Genomic DNA, 27,905 nt, shown 5'->3' with positions numbered 1-27,905 from the left:
GGTTACTTTGTTTCTTTTTCCTGTTAATAATTCACCCATTATTGTACTACTGTGTGTTGTCACATGACTCGGCCTTGTCAAGTCCAAGTAAATCATCCATCCATCTATTCATTCGCTTCCGCTTAACCTTTTCAGGGTCGTGGGGGGTGCTGGAGCCTATTCCAGCTGTCATAGGGCGAGAGGCGGACAGGTCGCCAGTCTGTCGCAGGGCTAACACACAGGGACAGACAACCATTCGCAATTTACTTTTTTTTTTTTCAATTATCCTATCCCCACAAAGTGCATGTCTTTGGACTGTGGGAGGAAGCCGGAGTACCCGGGGAGAACCCATGCAAACACAGAGAGAACATGCAAACTCCACACAGAAAGACCCTGCTGGCCTGATGGTGGAATTGAACTCAGGACATTCTTGCTGTGAGGCAACAGCTAACCACCGTGCCACCGTGCCGCCCCCAAGCAAATCAATAAACTTGTTTTCTGATGTATGAATATACCCAAACTTTCAATCAGTTCTCCAACACAGAGAAGCTTGAATTCATTCCCCCAAAAAGTGCTTCTGCTTCCCCTCTGCCCGACTCCCTGATGTTTAATAAGGCATGACAAAACATCACACAAGGATCACAAGTGTCACACACACACACACACACACACACACACACACACACACACACACACACACACACACACACACGCACACACACACAGAGACCCCTGCTGATTCATGGCTCTAGGAAATGATTGCTTAACTTCAAACGCAGGGTGAGCCCATTTTGTTGCAACTGTAATAATGTCATAACTTTTGTTGCCTGAATAAAAATAAATGCTCTGTAGGAGAGAGAGAGCGAGAGAGAGGGAGGACAGAATAATATGTTAAAAAAACAACAACAAATAAACAAAAAAAGCAGCAGTGTTCTCTGTAAAAACCACAAGACAACCCTGAAGCCTTTTTGACTTCAGTCGGCTCAGAATTCAGACTGCTCAGTGCAAACTGTGACAAGTCTCACCAGGGTGTGTGTGCGCACGGTTGTGTGTGTCTACATATGAGAGAGAATGAGAGAGACTCAGGGGGTGTAAGACGGCTCAATGGACCAATTGTGTTTGCTGGCTTCCTTCCCAAAACCCCATCTGCATCCCACACACACACACACACACACACACACACACACACACACACACACACACACACACACACACACACACACACACACACACACACACACACACACACACAGACACACACACACACAAGGAAAGATGCACATTCACACAAACACACAAAAAGGAAAAAAAATCTAAAGAATTCTCATCAGCTCCTCAGTTTTTAGCAGCAGCCATGGTAGGTCACTTCTGCTGTCCAGAAGCAAATTACAGAACAGGTAAAAACTCAGCACATTAAAGCCACAGCATCTAGGAAAGGATTAAAAGAGCTCATACGCACATGGTCTACTGAAAACCTGTTGCTGTAACAAAATAGTGTTTACTGGAAAGGCACAAAATTGTGCACCACCCGCTGTTTGTCATTTATTAGAAAACAAATTACCACCACACTTCCAGTGCTGAGAAAATGTCCACCATGTGGAACATCTTTGCCCGAGGGAAAAAAATCGAGTTTTAAGCATTTAAGCTTCCTGCTGCTGCGATTTACCACAGCTGCAGCTCAACAAACCCTGGAGAGAAAGTAAGAAACTCCTGCCGACCGTGCCAAACAAGTGAAGTCTTTCTTCACTAAAGCTGAAACAATTTGATAGACACACTTATTGTGAAAATGCATGTGCCAAACATTTCCTAGCCACCGCTTCTAGGATTCATTGATTTTCTGTGCCGTATGTGATAGACTGCTAGCACCTCAGACAATAATCAAATATTTAATAAACCTGATCAAGGCGTCTCTGAGGTATGCTGCATACCTCTGTTGCCAGAGGTAGTAATGGAAATCAATATACTGAAAGAGTCATTATCTATCCATCTATGACTAAAAGCTTATACAGGAGGCGGCTCTGGAGGAGGATTTCAAAAAGGAGGCACGTGAAGCTCGCTCGGGAAGAGAACATTTAGCGAAAAAATAACCAGTGAGGCCAGTTTGTGAAACACTAGGAAAAGCAACTGTCCACTCAGTGTCTGTGTCTGGGCTGAAATGTCTTCTTAATGGTGTTGCTTCAGTTCTCTGTGGGTTTGCGGGCATTCATTTACATCCAGCTCTTTTAAGGTCCAGACACATCGTAGAGCTCTGCAGTTCAGCTGGGCCATTGTAACAGCTTGATTCTTCAGAGTCACTGCTGTGCTGTTATCACTGTCCTGGTCCATGATCCATTTCTGGGCAAGCTTTAGCTTCTGGACACGTGGCGATACGGTTGAAGAAGTATTTTTTTAAAATTGTATGGCCAACATTTAACGTGCTAACCGAGGCCTGTGGACTCTGAGATGTGGCACCACTGTGTAGAACACAGTCTGATGTTAGGGTGAATTTCCCTGGAAGACTGTGGCATTGTGTTAAAATATACTTGAATGCCAGCAACAAGGCTCCTTGGCCTTTTAGTTCCTACGGAAGCAGTAAGGGTGTGCTGAACCTTGATTTCCACTTCTACAAAATCTACGTCCTGACTTCCAACATAACTGGAAACCCCTCTTAACTGTTCACTGCATCCTTCCACGCCATTCAACTTGTGACGGGCTGCCTCGACCCGATGTGGACTGTGTGCATGAGATTGGGTGGAAGGTTACAATGTAGGTTTAAAAGGAGTTTCTGGTAACATCATACATTACAACTAAATTTAAAAAATAATAATTAAAAAATAAATAAATAAATTAGATTTCCTGCTTATGCATAATTCAGGCGTTAGTTTTAACAGGACTGCAAAGAGTCCTTTGACAACTTTCTTTGACTTTAGGTGTCCTTTAAATCTACTGTTGTACCTTTTATCTTTTAAGACACACACACACACACACACACGCACGCACGCACACAGTCTTTTTATACTCTGTTTGAGGGGTCAGAGACTGGACCTTGTGTGCGTCTGTCCAGGATAACAGCGGGACATGAAAAGAGTGAGATAAAAAAGTGAGAGCGAGATAAGGTGAGAAAGAAGACATAAAAGAAAGCTGGAGAGGTGATTCACACTGACAGAAGCAGCTGGGGCTGAAAAACAAAAGGCTGGGGATGCAAACAAACCGCTGCATCCTGTACAACCATGTGGTTTATATCCCTGCACCATCTATCCTTTATCTGCTGACCGAGTAGCACTCAAGTTATAACAACCCCGACTTTATGACATTACGCGGCCAGAAACAGAAAATCAGGTGGCTCGACGTGTAGAACACGTGCCCCGGGTTTGAGTCCTCTCTGGTGTTCCTTTGCTCCCTTCTCTCAGCACCCTCCTGCCTCTGCCTTGCTCTCTCTGTGCTGTACAATAGAGGCAAAATGCCAAAATTAAATAAATAAAACACAGACACACACAATTACCATTCTGAAAACAAAATGTTCTCTTCCAAGCCATGAAATCTTTTCAAAATGTCACATTTCTACATGGCGGCAGTGATTATCCAGCATTGTGAAAGCTGCTTATTCCCCCCGCTGTTAGTTGGTAGGAGTTGAAACAAATGACTCCCGATAATGGGCAAGTTCAGGTTCAATTTTCAGAAAAGAGGGAAGGCGCTGCTGGAGACACCGAAAGACAGGAAGCAAAAAAGAAAAAAAAAAAACCAAAACAAAGACAAAGCGAGAGGGAGAAGGAGAGAAATGTCAAGCGTGAGGGTGAAAGATGAGGCGGGGAGGAGATGGAGTGAAGTGCTGAATCATCCGAGTGTGTTTCAGCAGAGGGGGGGGGGGGAAAGTAGGTCAGGGTGGTTTGGGTGCAGCGGGTGGGGATGTTAAAATCTCCAGTTCACTTGTAGTAACTCTTTCATCAACTACTTGTTTCCTCTCCTTTCTTTCCATTCACCTCCCCCCTCTTCCTCCATGCTGTCTTTTATGACCCCTCCTCCTCCTCCTTCTTCTTCTCCCTTCTAACAGTAATTGATTGTTCCTACTCTACCACCAGTGGAGGTCTGTGATTACTGCCACCAAAAAGGGTTTCTGACTGCGTTAAGCAAATCTGCCCTTCATTACCATGTTCATTATGAGAAATCAGTGAAAACTGCAGTCCCTGGCGTGTTTTTTAAAGATATATTGCAACACAAAATGCAGAATTTTACTGTCAAAGTAATTTTGGATGAATTTACAGTAAGATCCTCAAAGTATGTTCGGGCAATCTGTGTTTTACGGTGCTGATAGCAACTGAAATCGCATGTTACCTCATACCATAGGAGTGTATGTGTGTGTGTAAGGGAACAAGAAGGAGCTTTAAGTCTATAAATATTTCCTTTGCCATACAAGGAGAAAAGTTTGCACTTAAAGTCAGAAGGGAAAGGTGTGCTTTTGTGGATGTGGCTTACATATGGATGTTAGAAACAGCGGCACATAAAGAGTGTGTGTATGTTGTTCAGTGTGCATGCTGAGGACAAAGTAAAGCAACATCAGTTCCCTCTGTAAGGTTATGCTGCCACATCTACTGCGAGCATAGAAGTGTGCACATTACTCTTTGCCCTCTGTATGTTCTATTACTTCCTATACTCAGTGATCAGCTTTTTAAAGCAGGTTTTCTCTTACATTGATGTATTAATTGAAGTTAAGATGCTCCTTTTAGGCAGAAGACTTAAAAGCTCTTATTGGATGTATGATTTTTGTCTATTAACACAACTTGAATCTGTACCATCTTCCGCTCATCTGTGATGCTAAACTCTTCGTGATTCAACTTGGTGCTGGAAAGAGTCCTCTGAGATTTTAGCCCATATTGACGTGACAGCCTCACACTATTCCTGCAGATTTGTGGGCTGCACATCATCTCTAGCCTCAGTCTCCTGAAACCTGATGTGGTCTTCTGTGGTTGTAGGCCATCTGCTTCAAGGTTTGACATGTTGTCTGTTAGTAATGAGTGGTTATCTGATTTACTGTCACCTTTCTATCACCTCAAAGCAGTCTTGCCCTTTTACTCTGACATCAATAAAGCATTTTGACCCAGTAAACTGCTATAGTTCATCTAATAGATGATTTTGTGAGAAAATGCCAGTAAAATACTCAGACTTGCCCATCTTCCACCAACAGCCACACCATGCTCAAAATCACTTAAATCACACTTATTCCCAATTTTCATGCTCGGTCTGAACCTCAGGAGGTTGTGTTGACCCAAATTGCTGCCCTGTGATTTACTTCCATTAATAGGTACTCAAACAGGTGTAACTGTTGAAAAACGTAACTGGTGAGTTTATAAATCTGTGCCATTAACCAGTAAAACCCTCGGTATAGTTAATGTAAAATGAAATTGTTGGTGAAACTTCCTTGTAAAGTGTGTAATCATGCCGCCCCATTCCTTGTGTCTGTTCTAGTTTTCGTGTATAATGTGAGTCTTCTTCTTCTCCTTCTCCTTCTTCTTCTCCTTCTCCTTCTTCTTCTTCTTTCTGTGTCACTGACACATGTAGCCCTGATGTGCCCTCTTTGATGTGTGCGTGTCATGTTTCTGTGCGAGTCCTAAACGCGGCAGGATGGTGACACCAGCTCCGGCTTGTGTTACCGTAAAACTTTACCGACAAGTTCAACAGGCTGGAGTTACAGAAGGGGAACAGATGTAAGGCCTTTAATGAAGGCTAATTACACACCCAGCTCTTGTTCTGTAGCTTTTTCTGGCACACACAAACTTTTTTTTCCCCTTCTTTTAAACAAATTGCTGCTCTCATCGTGCGGCTCTCCCCGAGGACATTTATGTGTCTCATTTTGACTGATGAGCTATAGTTTTAGTAACCGGACTGTGACTTATTACAGACATTTATCAAACCGTTTATATGACCTGCTATGGAGGTTTTGGGGGTTGTTCTGCTTTGAGAATGTATTGTTCACACTTTGGTTCAGTTATGATGAAAATTTGCCCGAGGACTTCTTATGTGTGTAAATAGGTTAAACAGCTTAACACTGCCCTTGAGCTGAGTTTTCTTTTTTAAAGATCATATAAATTGATATTTGAAATGTAAACTATCTAACAATACAACCAAACCTCCAGAAAGTTTCACAACTCGTAAAGAGATTACATTTCAAAAGTCTCATTTATAACAGCGACGGGGTTATGACAATAACTCTCAGCATGACCAACAAAACTAATCAAGGCTTTGCTCAACAACCCTAAAACCACCTCACCATCAACTGATCATCAGCAAAGACATTATAAAATAGAAGTCAAAGAATCCTGTCAAGCTTCATTTATTCTTCCGTGTTGGCTCTATAGATCCTACAAAGTCGCCTACGCAAACAGTCGATGCCTTAGCCGGCATTTATGTGTGTGCGTGGTGTGCCTGCGCTGCTCTTCAATTTTGGACCCAAAAATACTAGCTGGCAGTGGAGTTTACTTCTTTGGATTGATCCGCTCTCTTCCAGTTGATTGGAAAAATGCTGGAAGCAGAAAAGTCACCGAAAGAAACAACCACACCAAACAAGCCGATCGCACCCATTACATCACATTTTACCTTTCCTTGATTTGTATTCATATAGCACTTTTCCAAACAAAGCTAAAATGCTACAAAAAAAGTTTGAAAAATGGAATATATTAAAAGGGAATTAAAAACAGCAATTACTAACCAGCACACACAATACCAAGAGGTAGATAAAAACATTAGATGTCATGAAAAGAAACACAATAAAAATCTGTTTTAAGAAGAAATGTAAAACAGGCTACAGAGTTTGCCCATCTGAGAGTTTCACCATCGCGGAGCACAACCTGCAAAGGCTCGATCACCTTTAATGACTAGACGAAAATTTGGTGAGCTCTGACGAGGCCACGCTTGCAGCCAGGCTCATAGGAAGTCAGCAGTCCTACTTAACTGCAGAGTTGTCAATTGTCCCATCTCTTTGACCTAAATAGGCCAGCGAGGTTGTGCATCGGTTCGAAGCAGAGCCTACACGCAGCTTTGCAGACCATCATCTAACATGTTGTTTGTTATTGTTCGTTTCACCAGGAGGCAATGCATTTAAAAAACAACCTGCAGGCTTTTTAAAAGGCTTCCCTTTTATGTTTGTGCTGTTGTTGGTCCGTATTTTCAGTTCCTGCCCAAAGTCATAACAGACAAAAAACTTCTTTGTACTGAAGTGAGAGAACAGAGCTCCTCGTGCTGCCTTTTGCTCCCCGTTTTTATCTTTGATGAATTTTTCGCGCCTCTTCCTCTTCATGGTGAACTCTGCTATCGTTCTCTTTCCTGTGCAAACCCACTTTTCAACCAATCGGCATTTGATCTGCACATACAATCATCACTGTAGTCGCTGTTGACTTGTGAAGCACTTCACTGGAGCACGTAGGTTGTATATGCAAAATACTTCAATCTGCATAGCCAGACACTTTACCGTGACCCGCACTGGTGATCCAAACTGAAAAACATATGAACCAGTCATGTTTACACAGCAGAGATTGCCGTATGGTGGCAAATATATCGATTTATTATGACATGAATTAGCCCAGCTTTTATTCAGGACCCTGGAAGGTTGAAGACTGTGGCAGGATTCTGGATTTAGCCACGTAATGTTGTTTGCTGTGCTCCTTTCTAGCAAGAATGAACGAAGATGTGGGAGAAAACAGTACTGCATCTACACGGGAAGAGTCGACAGTCTAAGTTCAGCTACAAGTTAAATAATTCAGTGCCAGCGAGCGTACAGACATTTTACTTTCAAGACCAGGATCCAACAGCAGAAGAATAACAAGTTTAATTTCGTTTCTAGTGTGCTGCTGTGTGAGACCTCAGTGATCTGCCAACAATAGAAAGCCAGAAAAAAAAATTCTCGGGTGCCACAATTTATCTCAATCCTTCCATTTGAGTTTTGAAACTATAATTCCATTTTGCTGTGCTCATACATTTTAATCAGTCAGCTGACAGTATCTGTGCACGCAGACGTTGCTGCCAGCTCTTTACGGCCGCAGATCCTTGTGCCCATGAGTGAATCATTCACTGGCAGGGTGGGACAGTGAACTCTGGCCCTCGCGAACGTCACTCACTCCGCATCTGCCGTGTCGTTAATAGCTGACAGGTGAGACGTGTGTATCAGGAACAAACAAAGCTGACAGACAAAAGGTGGATGCTGCTGGAAGGAAACAGTCCACGTATCCATGGAAAGAGGACGACGCAGATGCAGCTTCAACGAGGACACCACCCGAAAAACAAGTATTCAAACCGCTTCCCAGAGCTTGGCACCAGGCAGCTACCTGCAGCTCTAACAGCACATTTGGCCTCGTCTCAAACATGACGTTACACTCCAGAGCTTCATAACATGCGAGCGAGATGGCATTAAACAATCCATTTTAAACCTAAGCTAAGGTGTAAGATGGCTTCAGCTATTCTTAGCCACTCTTGATGGGGTCTGACATAATCACGTCTGCTCCACCCCCACCGAGCTGAAAGCACAGATAAATCAAACCAACCTTTTAAGGCAGAAACACACAGAGAGACAGAAGAAAAAAAAAAGGCACAATGCCTGCTGGCTCAAGAGCTCGGGGTATTTTGTTACTGTGGTTTCCAAAGCTCTGGGTTAAGGCCCCAAAGTGGGTCACAAGCCTGCTTATGGTGGGTCTCTGCACGCTTGAAATATTGTATCGTGCTGTCTAATTGACTCCCAGGGTGACTTACTGAAATTCTGGCATACTTCAAAAGAACAAACAAACTAAATAAATAAAAAACTAAAACAAATGGCACGAGAAAGAAAGCATGTGCACGGACAGATAAGAGTGAGAACGCAGAATCACAAAGAGCAAATAATCCTGAGGGGAAAAGAAATGAAGGAGAAGGAGAGAAATGGAGGGTGTTAGAGGCCGAGGGAAATGAATACTCTCCCATATGGCTTGTTGGAGGGAAAGTGAAATATGGCCCGAGTCAGGACAACACACGCACACACACGCACACACACGCACACACACACACACACACACACATCTTTGTGAGAATGTTTCAAAGCTCAGCCTGCAAATTTACAGGATAAAGGAAACACTGACTGCTGAAAGTATTACAAATTACCACTAAATTGTGATAAGAACAATTCTCTCTGTATTTCTCATTATTGCTCAGCCTGCACAGTTCACCCTTCTCACACACACAGAGTCAGTTTACACTGATAAACGGTAAATGGACTGGCATCACAATAGTGCTTGTCTAGACTTTTGCACCACTCAAAGAGCTTCACGCTGCAATCCACACTCACACATTCATACATTGATTGTCTGTGACACAGACCGATACATGGGGGAAGTTTGGAGTTCTCAGTGACACTTCGACACGGCAGCTGGTGCAGACAGGGACTGAACCACCAATCTGCTGATTACTGGCTCTCCTTTAGCTACCTGAGGCCTCTGTGACAACTGTGGAAGATTTACAGTAAATCCATTATTGATGGCTGTAATTAATTAGCTTGGCAGGTTGGTCTCAATTTATTTTCACCTATAAAATTTTAAGATAAATATATAAAAAGTCATGAGTGGGATTCAGCGAACGACTTTCAGCTAGTTAAAGCAAGTTCTCAATCACTTAAGCCCACATTCAATCATATTTTTAAATTCTGGACTCTAATAGAGCAGGTTTGATTAATTCACTTAAAAATAATCTTCATTTATCTTGTACTGGGCTTTTGTAGAGCCCCAGAGTTTATTCACTGTCTAAAACGAGCTATTTTAGCTCGATTAAGGCCATCCTCCTTTAGGTCTGCATTCTGATGTCTCAGTCACACAGGCTAGTCTGTAACCGCCCCACCAACCTCCGGACGCAAGGAAGAAATGTTTATTCCCTGATTAGTTGAAATTGGTTGCTGGCAATCAAATTGAAATTTACTCCTAAAACCCCAGACACACAGGGCTGGAGACCAGTATTGGTTTGTCACTGGATGAAACTGGTTGCAAAAGGGTGCCAGCAATCACTTGCCAATTACTTAGGGAATTCACAATCTTCCCTAATGAGCGGCGGTTAGCAGGGAGTCACTGACTGGTCTCTAGGCCTGCATGAATAGGTCCCGAGGTGATATACTTAAGTTAATAAGTAAACTTAATAAGTGTATCACCTCTATATACCATGCTGCAAAGAGAGGAGAAGAAAAATAAAGCATTTAGACGAGTCTGAAGCCTGAGCTTCTGCTTCACAGGATTACAAAATGTACAGACCTCATTATTTCAACAAGTTTAAAATGAGCACCAAGAGTTGAAAGAGGATAAAAGTGATTTCTTCACGGTGGACAAAATTAAAATTTATTTTAAAAAAGGCATAAAATGAAAGCTAAAAACTTAAAATGTCATGATATGACGCAAAGTGTCCTTCAGCTGAGAACCACAATTAAAAAGATAACGATTAGAGAACACTGTGTGACACTGAGCTGAAGAACTACAGTGTCATTCTATACATTGCACTGTATTAATGCAGCAATGCGAACTTAGCCTCGTTTGATACAGTATGCCCCTTGAACTAGGCAGTAATGCTACTGTGCACATTATACACAGTTTTATGTATTCAGTGCAAGCTGACACGTCTGCTTTTGTAAAGGGGGGGGATTCTTCAGGTTTAGTGTTTGCCACTCAACTACAATGTTTTCCAGCAATGCTCATATTCCTGACTGGAACTGACGGATACAGCAGCTTATTTGCAGCAACAAAGAATTTCCTACCATGAATCACTGAGCATGAACACACAGTTACGATTGGCGCAGGTTCCACAGTCCTAAGTCAGCAGAACTAGAGGGAGAAGCTGTTACATATAAACCTCTGCTGGCATGAACTTTGGACAGAGTTTGTGTTAAAATTGAGGGTTTGTGTTAAAACAGAGGCATACTTCAGCATTATGTTAAATACAGCTATTTTTACAGGACCGCCGACCAAGGTATGCATCACCAGAGGAGCATGCCGTACGGTAGCAGTCTGTTTTTAAACACCCGACTAGCACCGCTGTCTCCGTGGGCTTTTTATTTTTTAAATGATGTGATTTTCAGACTTCAGATTTTTAACCACTTAAAGGGAAAGTCCTATTCTTGCTGATTTTGAGCTCCCTTTTCACTGTTTTACTTTGGGAGCCTGGGTTATCCAGTTCAGATACAGATGCTTAACTTCAGGGATGAGTGGTAATATTATTTTATGAAAGAAAAAATAAAAATCAGATTGCGCAATACATCGTAAAAACAAACATCTACTAACGCAACCTTGTCATTTCGCCCGAAAGCTGCTTTAAGACTCTTTATATATGAACGCATTAGATTCTAACATGATGGAAATACAGGAATTTAATTTTGGACAGCAGGAAAAATCTTTCCAACAGTCGTTAACGTCTGTTATTCTGGTTAAGAGCAGTGAGAAGGAGCTGGTAGAGCCGAGTCAGCACCTCTGCTTCCTGCAGCCCATTTCAACATACTGCAAAAAGACACTTTACAACCTTCTACTATTGGCCAATAACATTGCAAACTTTACAGCGGATCCTTTTTATAAGCATCTCTGTTCAGCAGTGTGTTCACTTCAGCCTCTCAGACAGGGCCACAAGGGTGGAGAGGTGATGAGAAGCAGCAGCAGCAGCACTTCTGACAAAGTGCTGTAATCTACCTGCAAGCTGCACAAGCAGCTGCACCCTATTCTCATCCACAGTTAGGAAACCGGTCATGTCTGCATTTTCTTCCCCGTGTGCAACACGAAAGAAAGCCTCATTCATTCAAACATATCTTTTCAGTTCAATTTTTTTCATATAGCACCAAATCACAGTCGCCTCAAGGTGCTTTACAGTGTAAAGGTAAAGACCCTAAAACTGAAGACACCAGTAAGAGAGTAAAAGCATAAATAAAATGCAGATTAAAACAAGAAAAATCAATTAATGCAACATCTGAGGGCCAGAGTGCATCATGAGCACTTTTAAGAGAACAATATTTTAAGTGAGTACAGCTAAAACAAATGCCAGTTGATTATTAAATGGCCATAATGTGATGCAGAGTGAGAAATTAACACCTCCTACAAAGCACTGTTATAAAAAATCTCTCTACCCACCACTTTGGCAGGTGGCCAGACATTATTTGGACACTCGGTCCATTTCAAAAATCAGTTTCAGCGCAGGAGGAGCCTCTCTGCTCTTCAAGGTATTCACCATCGGGGGTCTTGGTCCCTTCTTTCTTTCTTTTTTTTAATGAAGAAACAATTGTGCTGACATCTGTATACAACAACCTGCAAGGTTTGTTAGAGCAGCTCGTAATAAAGTGTTCACACGGTGCACTGAATAAAAGTCTTCTTTCCCATCACCCTCAGGAGATCCTTCATTTTCCTTCGTCTTTTCACTTCCATCAGACTCAATCACATCTTCTTGCTCACTAACTGCTAGAAAGACAGACTTCTACAGGGGTGAAGGATACAGGATTGACATTAGCAGCCTAACGTGGTTTCAGGCTTTTTGGAGCTACAGCACATCAGAGGTAAACCAGCTCATCAGTGTATTCCATAATAAATGAAAATAATGTGTTAAGAGTATATTAAAAATGCATTAATTGTATTAAGTTTATGATAACAGACCGTTTTTCTAGTGTTGTTGGGATGTTACTGAACCCAAAACTTAGAGATATCATATACTGTGGTCTAATGTTCTTATGGATATAATCAATGATTTAGTAATGTGTTTTTAAGGCTTGGCCCGATGGTGGAGGGTGTCCTCTTTAATGGCCTCAGGATCTCATCTCTGCTTTTTGCCAATGATGTGGTTCTTTTTGGCACCATCACATGGTGATCTCCAGCTCTCACTGGGGTGGTAAAGTGTCAGTTAGCACCTCCAACTCTGAGGCCATGGTTTGCAGGTAGAAAAGGGTGGAGTATGCACTCCCGAGTCTAAGATGAGGTGCTGCACCAAGTGCAGAAATCTCCATGGAGGTCTTGTTCACGACTGAGGGGAGAGTGGAGCGGGAGACTGACAGACAGATTTGCGCAGGATCAGCAGCGATGTGGGTGTCGTACCGATCTGTAGTCGTAAAGAAAGATCCAAGCATGAAAGTGAAAGTGTCACTTTCTTACTCTGTGGTAATGAGCTCGGGGTAGCACTTAAAGAATGAGGACAGAGACTCAGAGTAGAGCTGCTACTCCTCCACATCAAAAAGAGCAAGGTGGGGTGGTTTGGCCATCTCCTGAATGATGGAGTCTGGGCTTGTCCTACTGGGAAGAGGCCCAGGGCACACCCAGAACACACATGAGATTATATCTCTTGGCTGGCTTGGATATCCTTCAGTGTCCCCGCCCCGGAAGAGCTGGAGGAGGTTCCCAGAGCGAGGGAGATCTGGGTTTCCCTACTAAGACTGCTGCCTCCGGAAATCCAACCCAAGGAAAGGAGCAGGAAATGGATAGATAGATTAGTAATACCTGAAAATGACAGCTAGAGTGTGCACAGGTATGTTGGCGTGTTGGCTGTCATTATTGCCATTTAGGTGACTTTCTACATTATTTTTACTGCATCGGCTTCCTCAAAATGCCCACAGCCTCACTAGTCCAATATGCAAAAAAGATTAAAGCAACTTTATGTTAGTGTTGCTATAATTTCAGTTTATCTTCTAGTACAAACAACTGCTTGGACTAACTTTTGTTTACTGTAATATCAGCTCACCTCGTGTCACATGATCCGGAGAGTGACTTGCTGCTTCACTTAAAATATTTGCTGCTTGTAACAGGGTCACAGTGTAAAGCTGTGCTATTGATTGTGATAGATAAAGTGCCACATCCTCATTGGCTCACTTCCTTTAAACTGCTGATAGCTAAACCATTCTTAATGTGTCAATTGTGGTTTTCTCCTCTTGCTTTTGAAAGCAGTTGTTAACAGCTGACATCCCAGTTTGCTTTCTCTCAGTCGCCTTTCTGTCTTCCCTTTATGATGAGGTGCACATTAAAAGTCACTTACATGACTCATCATCTAGGTAGACTAAACCATTGTGCATTGTTTGTAAGGGGTGAAAGTACCATCAGACCGCCTTCACTAGTTTTTGGGATCAAAGTTCAGACGCTCAGCTGATTTATTTAGACGGTTTATTTCTCAATAATTACTGGGAAATATAAATATTAAGAAAATGTAAATAAAAACAAACTTTTCATTCCAGGCCTGCAATGGCCCCACCCACCAATGAGGCCCTGCGTAGTCAGTCCCACTTTTGACCCCACCATGAGGCCCCTCTTCATGATAAACCACAGCTACCCACAGACTCTATCTCACCGCTTCTCTTTGTTTCACTGAGGTCAACACATCATTGGGCAATATTACATTTTTGCATTATTATTAATTAACGGCATAAAAAACATCTGATGTAAATTGGAGACAATATTTCTTGCATCAAATTGGACTTTTAATCTCCATGTCAGCAGTCTTTACAACAAACTTAATTTACTATTATAATAACTGTGATATTAGTTTTCCAGATGTTCCCCAAATATTTGAAAAAAAAAAAGTTGCCTGCAGCTCATTTGGGGCTGAGGCTGACAAACAATGGCAGCATCGGGATCCTGTCACCCAAATGTGACAGACCTCAAACCACACACATCTACTGTAAACGCTTACAGATGAGGAAGAGCTGGGTGACTACAATAAAAGTTTGCCTGTATTTCAATCCAGCCTGGGTTGCATTTAAAATTTGATTTGTAATAGACAGAAACTAACAGCCAAAATCAAAGCAACCCCCCCCCAAAAAACAAGCAGAACTAAAATCTAATCTACAAACCTGACACACACTTCCCTGATGAGAACACAGTTTTTCTTCTATTTACTTCAATTTTTAAATATGTCAGAGATGCATACATGAATGAATTTATGGATAAGATCATAGACTGAAGTTCTTTACTCTTAAAAAGGCAATTACAGGTTGAGAAGTCAAACTAAACATGTCAAAAAGAAACGGTAGCGCGCTTCACTCGGGCAGCGTCTCAGTTTGAATCCAGGAAAAGAAGGCATTTAATTCAACAGGATTAAAGAGCAGCTACATTAAAACAGAAACATCAGAAAGCTTACAGATGATCCGAGTCCATACGCCTGATCGTTTACTCTGCAAATTTATGCAAAAATATAAACACGGAGCATCATTAAAACATTATTACAGTCCAGTGCAGCAGCTAAAATCCCATAAAGGGTTTTGATTTTGTTACATTTCCATTTATGTAATACCTGTAACATATATTTGAATATCTCTGCCACAAAAATATGGGCAAAGGCTAAATGCCATGACCATCTGAGCTCCACATCAGGCCTGTTTGGATAGCATAGCCAGATAACCGGATTCCACATTAAAGACTCGCGGTTCTGAAAACATCAACGTCAATGTTGTGACGCAGCTACAATCTCTCTGTGACATACTGAATAAAAGGGGGGTGGGGGTGGGGCTGCTCTCTTTTCTCTTGATGTTCAAATAAAAACCAGCTCTTTGAAAAGCTCTCGTCTCAGAGCTGGTCCCCCGAACAATGGATATCTTCATTCCTTTCAACTTTTCCGTAAAAGCTCGTTGTCTGCCAGCGAAAAGAAAATCATCATAAGGAGAAAACAATCCAGTTTTGGAGCACACTCGCAGATGCAACATGCTGTTGTGCTGAACCACAGGACCCTACTAATCACCGAGGGGGGCAATACAAAAAGATGAAAACAGACCTTAAGCCACAGATCAGGTTGTAATAAAGCTATCTGCCAACAGATGAATAACCACTTAAAATCGACAGATATAAACTGTTTTGCCACTGCAGTGCTGTTAAGAAAGCTTTTTTACTTTTTTGATGGCCATCACTTTTTCTCCTTGTATCTCCACAACTGTCTGGCTATTCCCTGCAGTCTTTAGTCAGGCTTTCAGACATTACACGTCATGACTAACCCCTTCTGAGTGGGATAAAATAAAAGCTGCTTTTCCACTTGTATCATCAGACTTCTTCTTCCATCTCTCCATAATCACTCCCTTTTCTTTGTCCTTTGGGAAGGATTTAAGCTCGTTCTCTACGAATGCTACGCCTATCAGGAGTTTCCATTCTCACGCGGCACATGTGCAACTTCAAATAATAATTTATGCTGGCTCGGGGCTTTTGGGAAATGAAAACCACAGTTTACTTGACTCCATGTATAACTGGCAGTCAACAGCGATCGGTAAGTTGAAATCTTACTGAATGCTTCAGCAATATGATTCTGAAATATTTGAGTGGAATTACACAATCAGAAATCAGACACACAAATAAACTGTCAGACGGTAAATGTAGCGTACTGTAGGAAATAAACATAAACACAGCCGTGGGCATTTATGGGACAACGGAAGAGTTTGACAGAAGAGCAACTGTTGCTGTGGTGAATGCTGCAAACGGTTTATGAGGAGAAGTTTCCGAAGAAAGCTGTTGGGAGCTTTGTGTGTTTGTCAGACTTTGAGTATTTATCTAAGGGAGGCGCAGTTTTTTTTAACTGTGTTTAATGAGCAGCAGCTAATGTAAACTCCAGTCTAGTAACTAATAGAGCTTCTAAGAAGTGACAAAATAATACAGACAGTGGACCTGGTACAGTCAATGAGGCTCAACTAAAAGTCCAGCTGCTCACTCCTTTCTGTGGCATGTTTTATACTTATCATTTAAGGATAAATAGGCGAGATAAAACAGCCGTGATAGGTGTATCCGCCTATTTTTGGACAAGGATGTTTCCCATCATTCAACACTTCACAGGTGTGCCACTAGATAGCATCTGTTGTGATGCTATCTAGTGCTCTCCATCATCTACACACACAAACAGGCAGTTTCACCTGATTGGACAATTGCTTGAAGAGGGCTGCCTGTTCCTAAATTTCATTGCTGGCTCAAATGGAGTACCTTATTATTTACAAATTTTCCACCTCATTAGAAAAGTAGTTTTCCCTTTATTTAAACAGGAAGTTTAACTTCAAATCACATTTTTCCTGCTCCAAAATGGGGAACATTAATCTAATGTGTTTTTTCAATGGAGAGAGAAACCAGATTTCCTGAGGAGAGCATGCAAACTCCACCCAGAATGGCCCAGGTTCAAACTCAGGACCCACAGTGGTGCCATACGGTCACACCGAAATGTGTTTCTGGAAACATTTGATGTGTTATGCTGGATTCATGGTGTCTGCTTGTGTAGGTACGTAGCTACACAGGGTGAAGGAATACAGGGGTGCTTGTGTTCAGTTCTTCAAAGAATCAGCAGCACTTAGCTCAGTGTGGATGCGTGGGTCAAATGCTGATTGGCTGAAGAGTGGGCCGGAACAGGAAAGGCAGTGAGAGCAGAGGGTGAAGCGTGAAAGAACATCTGAGATCCTAAAAACATCATGGAAAGCACAGAGTAGCTACAGTGGACAGTTTTCATTGTTTTTATACACCGAGTTTCACCACAGCTCTTTGTGTGTTATAACTTTGCTCTACTCCATTGCTCGCCGAGTAGCCTACAAACTGGTTGTTCCACAGATTTTTGACAGTGGCCCAGATGGCACTAAACAGATATAGTATGCATGCAACAGTCCACAAAGCTCTCCGTACAATCAATGCACAACTATCTACAACTATGCCCGTTTATGCTGGAGCTAAATCATCTCTGTTTTTGATCAACTATGGCTGGTTTCAAACAGAGTTTCTGGATCCTCGTGTTGCAATGCAAACCTCAGATTTGCAAAAATTTGCCTACAAGCACAGTGAGATGCCACCACGGTGTACTGCACAGCTCAAAGGTTTGAGATCTAACTAATTTTCATATTAGATGAAAATAACCCAGTTAAATATAAAATGCAGTTTTTAAAATTATGATTTCATCTATTAAGGGGGGAAAAAAATATGCAAACCTCCCTGGCCCTGTGTGAAAAGATAATTGCCTCCTAAACTTAATAACCGATTGTGCTACCATTGGCAGCAACGACTGCAGTCAAGCGTTTGTGAATGCTGGCAACGAGTTTTTCACATCACTGTGGAGAATTTTGGCCCACTCGTCTTTGCAGAATTCTTTTAATTCAGCCACACTGGAGGGTTTGAGAATGAACGGCCTGCTTAAGGTCATGCCAAAGCATCTCAACCAAACTTCATTTTGTTTGAAGTGTTTTTGGGCAAATGTAAGACAAGCCTTTGTGTTCTCTCTCTCTCTCTTTTTTATTGTTCAGTGGTGAACTCTGACCATAACAGTGGCGAGTGAGGCCTGCAGTTCTTTAAATGTTATTCTGGGTTCTGTTTGTGACCTCCTGGATGCATCAATGAGCTCTCGGGGAGTGAATCTAACGTTCTTGGGACAGGTAGGTATGGATAGCTTTTTCCCCTTAATAAATGAAATCATCATTTAAAACCTGCACTGAAATACACTGTATTTACTCAAGTTATCTTTGACCACTATTAGCATTTGTTTGCTCAGAAACATGTAAGTAACATGACAAATATACAAAAAAAAAAAGTAACAACACTAAGAAATCAGGAAGAGGGCAAATACATTTTCACATCCTTGTATCTGTGGATGTTCCGCTACAGCAACACTTTCTCTCCTGAGACTCTAAACGTGTAAGCTTAACGTGATTTTAAAACCGCTTTGGTTCAAAGAGTGTTTGTATTTGACTGTTCCCTCGGAAAATAAACCAACAAAAAACAGTAGTGACACAACTTCTTCTTTGGTGTTTCTATTTCCACCCCGAATCACTTGAGCACCTGTCAGAAGTGATCATTATTTAAAAAGAGAGCTCACTCGGTCAATACTTCAAACAAAAACCGTATATCTGAAAAGCATTCGGTACCCAGGGATTCCCGGCTTAATTTAAGCCTTTTATCGATTGCTCTATGGAACTGCATTTAGTTAGTTAGCAACAACAGATCTGCATGCTGGCTGAAATTACATTGTATTTTGGCATTATAAAAATATCGAGCTGCCTCAAGTGGTTTTAAAGCCACAGGTCTTTAAGCTAGATGATTGTATTGCAGTTATATAAAGCAGCAGGAACTCCAACACGTTATCATTATTATGAGGGACGCAGTGTGTGTGCGTGTGCACGCTGATTTCACTAAATCTTATGTTACAGATGCTGGTCTGTTTACGTGTGCGAACAGTGTTGTGTCTTCAGCAGACGGTGCGGGCTCGTGTGCAGCGGAGCAGAGGTCAGCGTCTTTCATCTGCATATGAAGACAAAACACAAGTGCGATCCAACATCATCGCCATCTTCGCCCTCGCCGAAAGCGCGATTTGCCTCTTCTCCATTTTTTTTCTAGCGTTTTCTGCTTTAAAAACAACAAAGCGCTCAGAGCGAGTGAAGCAAAGCTTACCCTCGATGAGAGACAGACGCATTGATAAAGCCGAAGTTTGAAACAGGCACAGGCAGGCAGAGGCTGAACGCCTACAGCTGCAGATAACAGAGACTGCAACTTTCAGTCAGCCGCGATCCCCGCTGAGCTAATTCATTTAGGTTCGCTGGAGGAATAACTCATTCCAAAAGGCTACCTGCAAATCTCAAGGCCCGATGCACCTTTGGGTAAAAACAGAGCTCCATAGCAACTGTGTGGATGTGCGGATGAATGAATCTGGCATTACTGTTTACAGCATGTGTTTGTGATTTGCTCCCACACAGTCCCTCTTCTGCTTTTCCCCTGTTCTGTCACTAATTTAAGACACACAGGTTGAACCGTTTCGATAGGTGCGGGTCACAGACTTCATCTTAAGAACAACTCTTTGATAAATCCAATTACCGTCTGTCTGGAGCTTTTCTCCAACAGATAATAACTTCCTTAATAAAGCCTGCGTTTGCTGCTTTTTCCTGCAGTGCGGTGCCACCCTCCTCTATCAGCCATTTAGCTTTGCTCGCACCCCACTGATTAGCAGGAAAACAAGACTCGGTAAGAAGCTGGCTCCTCGAGAGCTGGCAGAAAGAAAAACCTTCTTAGGTCTGTCCAACAGAGAAGACTTTAATGGGGTATCCTGGTGAGGCAGCAGGCTCGTGTTTGCAACATTATCCTCCTGTGTGCAACAATGCGCTCACAGATATGAGGGTTTGTACCACATCCAGCTGCTAGGAGACTCCTGAAGTTCCCCGCCGTAGTACATACTGTAGTGAGTGAGTATGGGAAAAGAAAAGAGAGTACCCGCTATGCTACAAACTAGGATAAGAGAGATTTCACAGTTATTATCACAGAAAAAGCTGATTTTCTTTTTTACATTTCCAACTGTAGGAGGCTGATAACACAAATTACTACACTTTTCCAGAAATGACAGGATAATGCTTTTAAAGTACAAATGAGGTTGTACAACGTTCATGGGAGGGTAGCACACAGCAGCTTCCTGTCAGCTCCTCAGTGCTGACATGTTTCTGACGTGTTGATTACAGACTGCAAAACGAAGACGTCAGACACCTAGAAGTGGAGTTTGTGCACACCTGAATCACATGCACGCCCCTTTTTTCCTGTCTACTCTGTGCCTCAGACATAATAATCAGCTGTGATGACGCCGAGTTTTTCCCTCTCTCCCTTCAAACAACTCTGCTCAATACCAGCAGAATTGCTAATGGCTGAATATTAAAAGAAAAATCAATGTTCCCACGGCTGGACCTCAATATCTTGGATCAAAAAAACAACAGGCACATTTTGTGCAAAGGTTTTTCTCTTGGAACATTGTGAAATTTCAGGGGGCTTTTTTTTTTTTCCTTTCTTTTTGCTCTATCAAATAATGCGTGCAAGCAATTTGTCAGAGATGACCACATTAATTTTTGCTTCCAACACCGTGATATTGGCTTACAGGCACTGATACTGTGCTCAGAAAGTCTTTAAACTGGCATACACGAGCTGACAAGAGACACATTCTTCCAAATACGGGACTTTTCAGCTGATAATAAAGGAAATGCTATTTGCCAAGAGCTTTGATCTACACCACAGTATCATGACAGAGCTGAAAAAGCCAGCTGAACTAATTCCTCTGGCAGAGACGCCGTCTTTCAGATTATTCAAGAGTGGGCATTTGAATTAGTTGCCATGATAGTCCGAGTCCTACTCTTCATGCTGGCAGGATGCTGAATTCACCTCAAGGTGCTTGTGAGCACCAATAACACAATAACGTGTAGCTTGTTGGATGCAAGCAGTATGTGTTACAAATAAGAGGGGGTGGTGAGATGCATATAAATATCTTGTGTTTTTGTGAGCTAGAAAGGTTGCTCTGAAGTCTCACGTTGCACCGCTCAACACTGCATCGACATCTGCCGGTTGCCCTTATCTCAATTTAATTAAAAACGTGACCCAAAGAAACACCAGCAGGTACCGAGGAAGTCACTGTGACATTTTATAAAGCGATTGCAGGTTAATTGGCAAGACTTTGCAATCAGCACTTTGGGCTCTCTGATCATAATTATTAAGCATTTTATGTGTTTTTAAACACACTTCACACGCAAAAAAGAATGATATGATCCTGAAAGTTAATAAGAGCAGTTACAAATTTCCAAAATCACAGCTAAGAAAACATCCATGGTCTTGTTAGCAATTTGCTGCCACCTCCATTAGTCTCTTCTTACGTCACAAAGAGTTGACATACAGGTTTAGCCACTCCCTGCATGAGTCTACTCAAACACCAACCAGAACAAGTGTTTTATGGCCATGGCGGAGAAATGAGGGGAAGGCTTGATTGCTGCAGCCTTCAGGGGCACTACTTTATAGTTATACACACAGTTTAACACAGGGTCTGTTCTGTATTGGTGTAAACAGCCTTTCAGCAAATATAGGCTGAATAATAGCATTAGGTGAATGCATTAAAATCATATGCTAATTAGCAATCCGTCCATCTAGCTTTTGTTTATTTAACCATGAGAAGCTGCTGGCTCCGGGTTACAGCATGCTAGTCTGATTAAAGCTATAATACTGAAGAGATATGTCAAGTTAGAGGTGTCATGATAGCTGTGTACTGTATGATATTTGAAACTAAAATATCAGTGCCATTGATGTACATATAATGTAACTAATTTTTTGTATACATTTGTAAAGCCCAGTTCAATTCTTCTATTTTATTTTATTTTATTTTAATGGCACCAAATCTCAACAAACGTCACCTCAAGGCTCTGCATATTGCAAAGTAACCTTAACTGGGGATTTACAGCTCTGTGGTAAATTTACACAATAGGTACACTGTAACTGCAAAACCCTCTGAAACTCTACGCCTTAACCTCACGTGCACCTCACCAGAAACTGTCGATTCTTCCCGTGCATTTCCGGATACTTCTTCACCGCAGTTTTTGAATTGATTAGTAGAGAACAGCAATCAATGCCTCATATATAAGAAAAGATATTTACAGTACCAGTACAAGGACTCACATGTGTCAGCAAATTCCTCGAGGGACATTCACAAAAATCAGAGGGACAAATGTGTTTCTCTAAGAAAAAAAACATGACCACAACAAAGAGCGAGGACGCAGGAGGCAAGAGAGTCCCAGCTTTCTATTTAATATATTGTTGCTGGCACTGCATATAAAACATGACTACACAGTAATTAACACATAGAAATGCCCCGAAAAGGACAATGCTGTAATGGCGTGGATCACATAGGTTACATCGCAGGCGACACAGAGTTTCACAGGAGGAGCCTAAATAAGCCGTAACCCTAAAAATATCAGAGAGAAAACCCCAACCATCAGACGATCACCACCCCCGTCAGCAACACTTGGGGACAGTGGGGAGGAAGAACTCTCTTCTCCAGCAGAACCAGGGAGGGGCGGACAACAGGACAAAAGACACACTGTGGAAATGCAAAGTGGTGTATAAATGCACAGAGTAAAAAGGGTGAGTGAAGAAGAAACACTGCATTGTGGGAAGCCTCCAGCAGCCTAGGTCTATTGCAGTGTAACTAAGGGAAGATTTAGGGTCACCTGATCTAACCTTAACTATTCGCTTTATTGAAAAGGAAAGTTTTAAGCCTGATCTTAAAAATAGAGAGTTAATGAACAATATTAAGGTTTAACTTGGATAAATTCTCTACACATGTGGCTACATTATCATTTTTGTGAAGCCAAACGCTGACATCAGGAGAGCCTGAGTTGAAATAAATTGATTATATCTATGGAAAAAGGATTTTTCCATCTTTTCCTCCACTAATGGACTGAAACCGGTGCCCAAAAATCACTAATAAACCTAACTGTGGATTTGGGGAATTATTGCACCCCGGCCGGTAACTGTAAAATCTATGAATGTGTTATTCAATTGGTTACAAAAAAGCACATGTCCATGAAATTTAGTCCATTTTCGGAGAGTCTTGATGAAGCGTCGAGTCCATTTATTATGGAGTTTATTCCATGACAGCAAAGCGGGGAGAGAGATCATTAAATGCCTCCGCTTTCTCAGACTGAGACGGGGGGGAGATGCGATGGAAAAAACAACACTTCACCTGTGCAGCACCGCGTTTGTTTAACCAGATTAAATGTCCCTCTGTGTAAAGACACCAACCAGGTGGAGGCCATCATCCATATTAATGCCACCTGCAACCCAACACTAGTGAAAGTTGCTTATTGTGGAGTGTCACTTTGACCCCTCTAGAACTTCAAATACACACAAACACACACACAGAGTAGGGAAAGCTATCAGCCTAATGGAAAAGTAAAAGTGCTGCTAGGGTTGACTGATGCAAAGCAAACACAGAGAGACAGATAGGACAAGACAAGAGAAAGGTGGGATACACACAGGACATTCACACACATATACTCACACACACAGCCTGGAGAGGTAATAAAGGCAGTGTACTGTGCACACAACCACCCATGCAGACCACAGACCACACCTCACACACACACACACACACACACCAGAATTCACTGACTTACATTAGCACACAAGTACACACACACACGCACACACACACACGAGCTGGGTGCTCTCCCAAGACAAAACAGTGTCTCACATCTATCTCAGAAGATAGGTGTAAGTTTAGCTGTGCCATGCCTTACTCTTCATGAACACCTGGAGGTTATTTAACCTGGATTATGTACTGCTCACATATATGGGCCAGATACTGAAATCTATGGCTCCTAAACATGCACAGAGTCACACCACCAGCTGTGATGTTTCACTTTTATTGTCCGGTAGAACAGCCAGCTACATGTCTTCAGGTTATTATAGAAAATCTAGTCTAATAGCTGCTCTAATGGAGGTTATAATGTTCAGGTTTTATCAAAGTGTGTGTAGAGGTGTGCCAATTCAACTGTGTGGTCACTTTGGAGGACGCAGTTTGGGTGGCTGTTAATTTGCACTGCCTTATACTGAGAGGTGCTTCTATTAATACCAATACTAATTATCTTCTCTATTGATTAATCTGGCAGGTCATTTCTCAAGTAATCTTCCGATCTATAACACCAGATCTGATCTGGCCAGTTGGAGAGGTGATGTCTTCATGCTGTTGCCCAAGTCAAGAACTCAAGCTTTTTATAATATGTTAGGAAAAGGAGAAAGCAGCAAATTCCCATATTTGTTTCCCACTAATTATTGTTTTTCCATTATTGATTAATCTGCTAAAGTTTGGACTGTCACAGCATCTAATGACTTTATCCGGACAGCATTCCAGGACCAGGACGTGAAAAAGAGAGAATTTTGAGGAACTTTTAAGATTTTTAAACGAGAAAAGTCATAATATTTAATATCTCCTTTCATCTCAAACCTCTAATATTTAACCCTCTCTGATAGGCAAGAGGTGGAGATTCACCGCAGGGCTGATGGACCGCGCTGCATCGGCTTAATTCAGTGTAAAAATGTTTTAACAGGGGGAAATCTGTGCAGCACAGGGGGCAAAGTCTAAAATCAGAAGAAGAAATGTGTTTTAAAGACGCCGCTTTTAAAAAAAAAAATCTCCTCCTGACAGCACAGAGCTTTAACCCGGCGTTAATCTGCACACTTCCTGATCTCTGCCTAGTTATCGGAGCAGCAGCAGCTTGTGCTGACGTGCTCTATATAGGCTACCCCCACCACCACCAGTACCTCCCCCGGCCCTGCGAGCCAGGCCAGCAGCCTTATATTAATTACAACCCCTCTGCATGCTTGATTCCGCTGTCACATCAGCCGGCACCGGCACCGTGAAGTGGTGAGCTGGGCTGCCTGGTGCAGACGCGCTCCGAGCCCCGGCACAGCGGGAGGTCTGTGCACGCCGACCAGACAGGGAGCGAGCCAGCCAGCCAGCCAGCCCCCGCTACCCCGCTGCCCTTGTCCACACTCATCTCCAACCAAATCAATGCCTCGCCACTGATACGAGCAGGCCTTTTTCCCCTTTTTTTTTCTTTTTTTAAAAATATCTAATTCCTCTCTGCATCGTGCAGCCGCAACCCCCCCGAGCCCCCAGAAAGGAAGAAAAGAGGCTCAACAGCGCCGAATCACAGCGCTCCATCTTCGCTTTGTCCTGGAAGAAAACCTCCACACGGACACAAAAAAGCAGTCGAGGAAAGGAAATCCTACCTTTCCACCCAACGCTGTCCCCGAGTAGAAGTAGTAGGCTATGCCCAGCACCCACAGCACGGCAAAGCACAACAATATCCTTGATTTCCTCCGCATGGCTGCCTGGTTTTTGCGTCCGCCCGCCCGTGTGTGCGCTTCGCGGGTCCCCCTGCTCGGCTCTCCTCTCGGCTGTGAGCGGCGGCTTGTCCCGGTCTGCTGTGTCCGTGCAGGGCGCTTCGCCGAGCGGCTTCGGCAGGCTTCGTCAGTCGATCAGGCGGAGCGGAGCGAGCAGGAAGCAGCAAGCCAACATCAGCGAGGTTAGAGGGCAAAGGCTAACCGACTCTAATCCAATCAAAACACCGGCCTGGAAGAGGGCCGGAGCCGTCAGCGAGTCAAGCTGTACCGACCGGTTCCTTACTGAAACCGAGAAACAGGGGCTGGACAGTCCCCGTAGGAAATGACTTGTAAACGTTCAGTTATGTGTCTGTGGGAGCTGTGCGAGAGGACGTGTGATCATCGTGATTTCACTCTGTGTGGAGCCGCATGCGCTCTAAGGAGACGGTAGGGGCGCCAGAGATATCCTCCCTGCTGCAAAGCGGGTATAAAAACTGAAAACGAAAGCTTCCCGTTTAAATCTTTCATTGCCCTGACATGAACCGACCCATTAAAGGTAGAGACGGATTAAACAGCCCAGAGGTTTTTTTTTGAAGAGTTACTTCTTTTCCATGTCTTCTTCCTGCCCATGATGTTGCAAATCGGAAGAAGTTTATTTCAGTAAAAAGATCTGGGACAGCAAAGGAACAATGGGAGCTGCATCCATTCCTTTAGATTGGTGTGAAATCCATAAAAATGAATCCCACAGTGGAACCTTTCGTGTCATTTCTCACTCATATTCGTATTTAATCTAATGAATGGTCAGAAAATAACAATACTGAGCTATTTTACAGTAAAATTAATTATTAATAAGATTTTTTCCAATAAAAATGCCAGACTTCTTCCCTTTGTAAACTTAAACTGTGATTATTTACTGCTTTTCTCCCACTTGTATCCTAATAAAGCTAAAATCTTGAGTTCCTCAACATGTGGAGCCACTTTACAATATTGAAGTGGTTCAGATCTTCCTACCTTTGATCCTCCCAGGAACATTAAAGTTCATAATTGACACCTCTTGGTCTAACAATAGGTTTTTGATTTTGAACTGCAGACAAACAGTCAATTAATTCACTGATTAATCAATAAAGAGATTAATCAGTTTAAGTAGAACGTCAAAGACAGTCACAGTCATTCTAAGCTTGTTAGCTGTATTTTACCTCTGTGCTCAGACCAGTCTGGATCTAGCTGGTTGGCCCGGATAAGCTGTTGAAGTTGAAATCTGGTGTTTGAAAACATCTTATCGGTTCTTTTAAATCGGTAATCAGTGCTCATAGTGGCTTGGCTGCTTCTCAAAGGACACGTACTATAAATATAAACATGTCCATGGAAACCTCAGACGCCTGTCTGCATTCATAAAGTGACTAACTAACAGATCATCCATGCATTCAGTGACAAAAGATAAATCATGCTTAACTGGTTTCATTGAAAAACCTGATCAATCTTGTCTCCTGTATTAGCCAGAGTTTCTTTCTTTTTTTCCCCTGCAAGGGCCGAAAAAGCAGGAAAGACTAGTTTCTTTTCTTCCTCGTTTAAGGAGCGGAGGTATGCAAACTGCATTTCGTTGCCCTGTACCTGTGCATGTGCAATGACAATAAAGTTGAATTCTATTCTATTCTATTCTGTTCTATTCTATTCTATTCTATTGTGCAGCTAATGCATGTGCATGTGTCCTAGAGGAACTTGACCTCATCCATCCACTCATGCATCCATTCATCCGTCTCATTATTTTGCAAGCACGTCACAGTATGATTTTCAGTATGGTCTTTCTTAAATAGGAAGAACAATTTCAATCTTTTATATTTTCCTTTTTTGCATGTCAGATATTCTTAAATGGTAAATGTATTGGTTCCCATATTGCACTTTTCTAATCTACTTGAGCACTCAGAGCACTTTATACAACATGCCTCATTCACAAGCTCTTCTTAGAGGCTGCACCAAGAAACGCAAGAAAAATAAGGGTTTTGTGAGGCATGCAAAGCTGCTTTAGTAGAGTCCAACAACAAGAATATGGATCTGGAAATGAGTATTATACGTTCCCTTTAAAATTCCTCAAACGTGTAGTATGTCATCACCTTTCCCCAGTATCTTGAGACTAATGAGAAGAGCAGTGAAAAACGTGACAATGATGGAAAAAAATCGTGCGCTTAGACTCCTTTGCTCACAGTAAAACGCTTTCAGAGGCTTTAAGCAGCAGAAATCCATAAAACTGCAAAACTTTCAGACACAAAGAAAAGGAAACATTTGTCCTGCCTAAAATTGTTAACATTTTGAAAACACAGTTGAAATAGATTTTTCTATGGTCTGCAGCACTCAGACCAACTCTCTCTGACATCAAGC

The 27,905-nt window shown here is 42.3% G+C and overlaps 1 protein-coding gene across 1 annotated transcript in view; it reads right to left on the bottom strand.

Moving 5' to 3' along the window:
* galnt2 (UDP-N-acetyl-alpha-D-galactosamine:polypeptide N-acetylgalactosaminyltransferase 2) overlaps positions 1-27,125 on the bottom strand; it is an 83,844-nt gene extending 56,719 nt beyond the window's left edge. Inside the window, exon 1 of the mRNA XM_031730907.2 lies at positions 25,437-27,125. Within this exon, the coding sequence (XP_031586767.1) occupies positions 25,437-25,532 (96 nt within the window). The 5' untranslated portion in view covers positions 25,533-27,125. The remainder of the gene's footprint in view (positions 1-25,436) is intronic.
* Between the last annotated feature and the right edge of the window lie 780 nt (positions 27,126-27,905).

Source organism: Oreochromis aureus, linkage group 1 (genome assembly GCF_013358895.1).
Source record: "Oreochromis aureus strain Israel breed Guangdong linkage group 1, ZZ_aureus, whole genome shotgun sequence".
Lineage (NCBI taxonomy): Eukaryota > Metazoa > Chordata > Actinopteri > Cichliformes > Cichlidae > Oreochromis > Oreochromis aureus.
The sequence above is the reverse complement of the archived record's forward strand: the minus strand, read 5'-3'. Positions and strand labels throughout refer to the sequence as shown.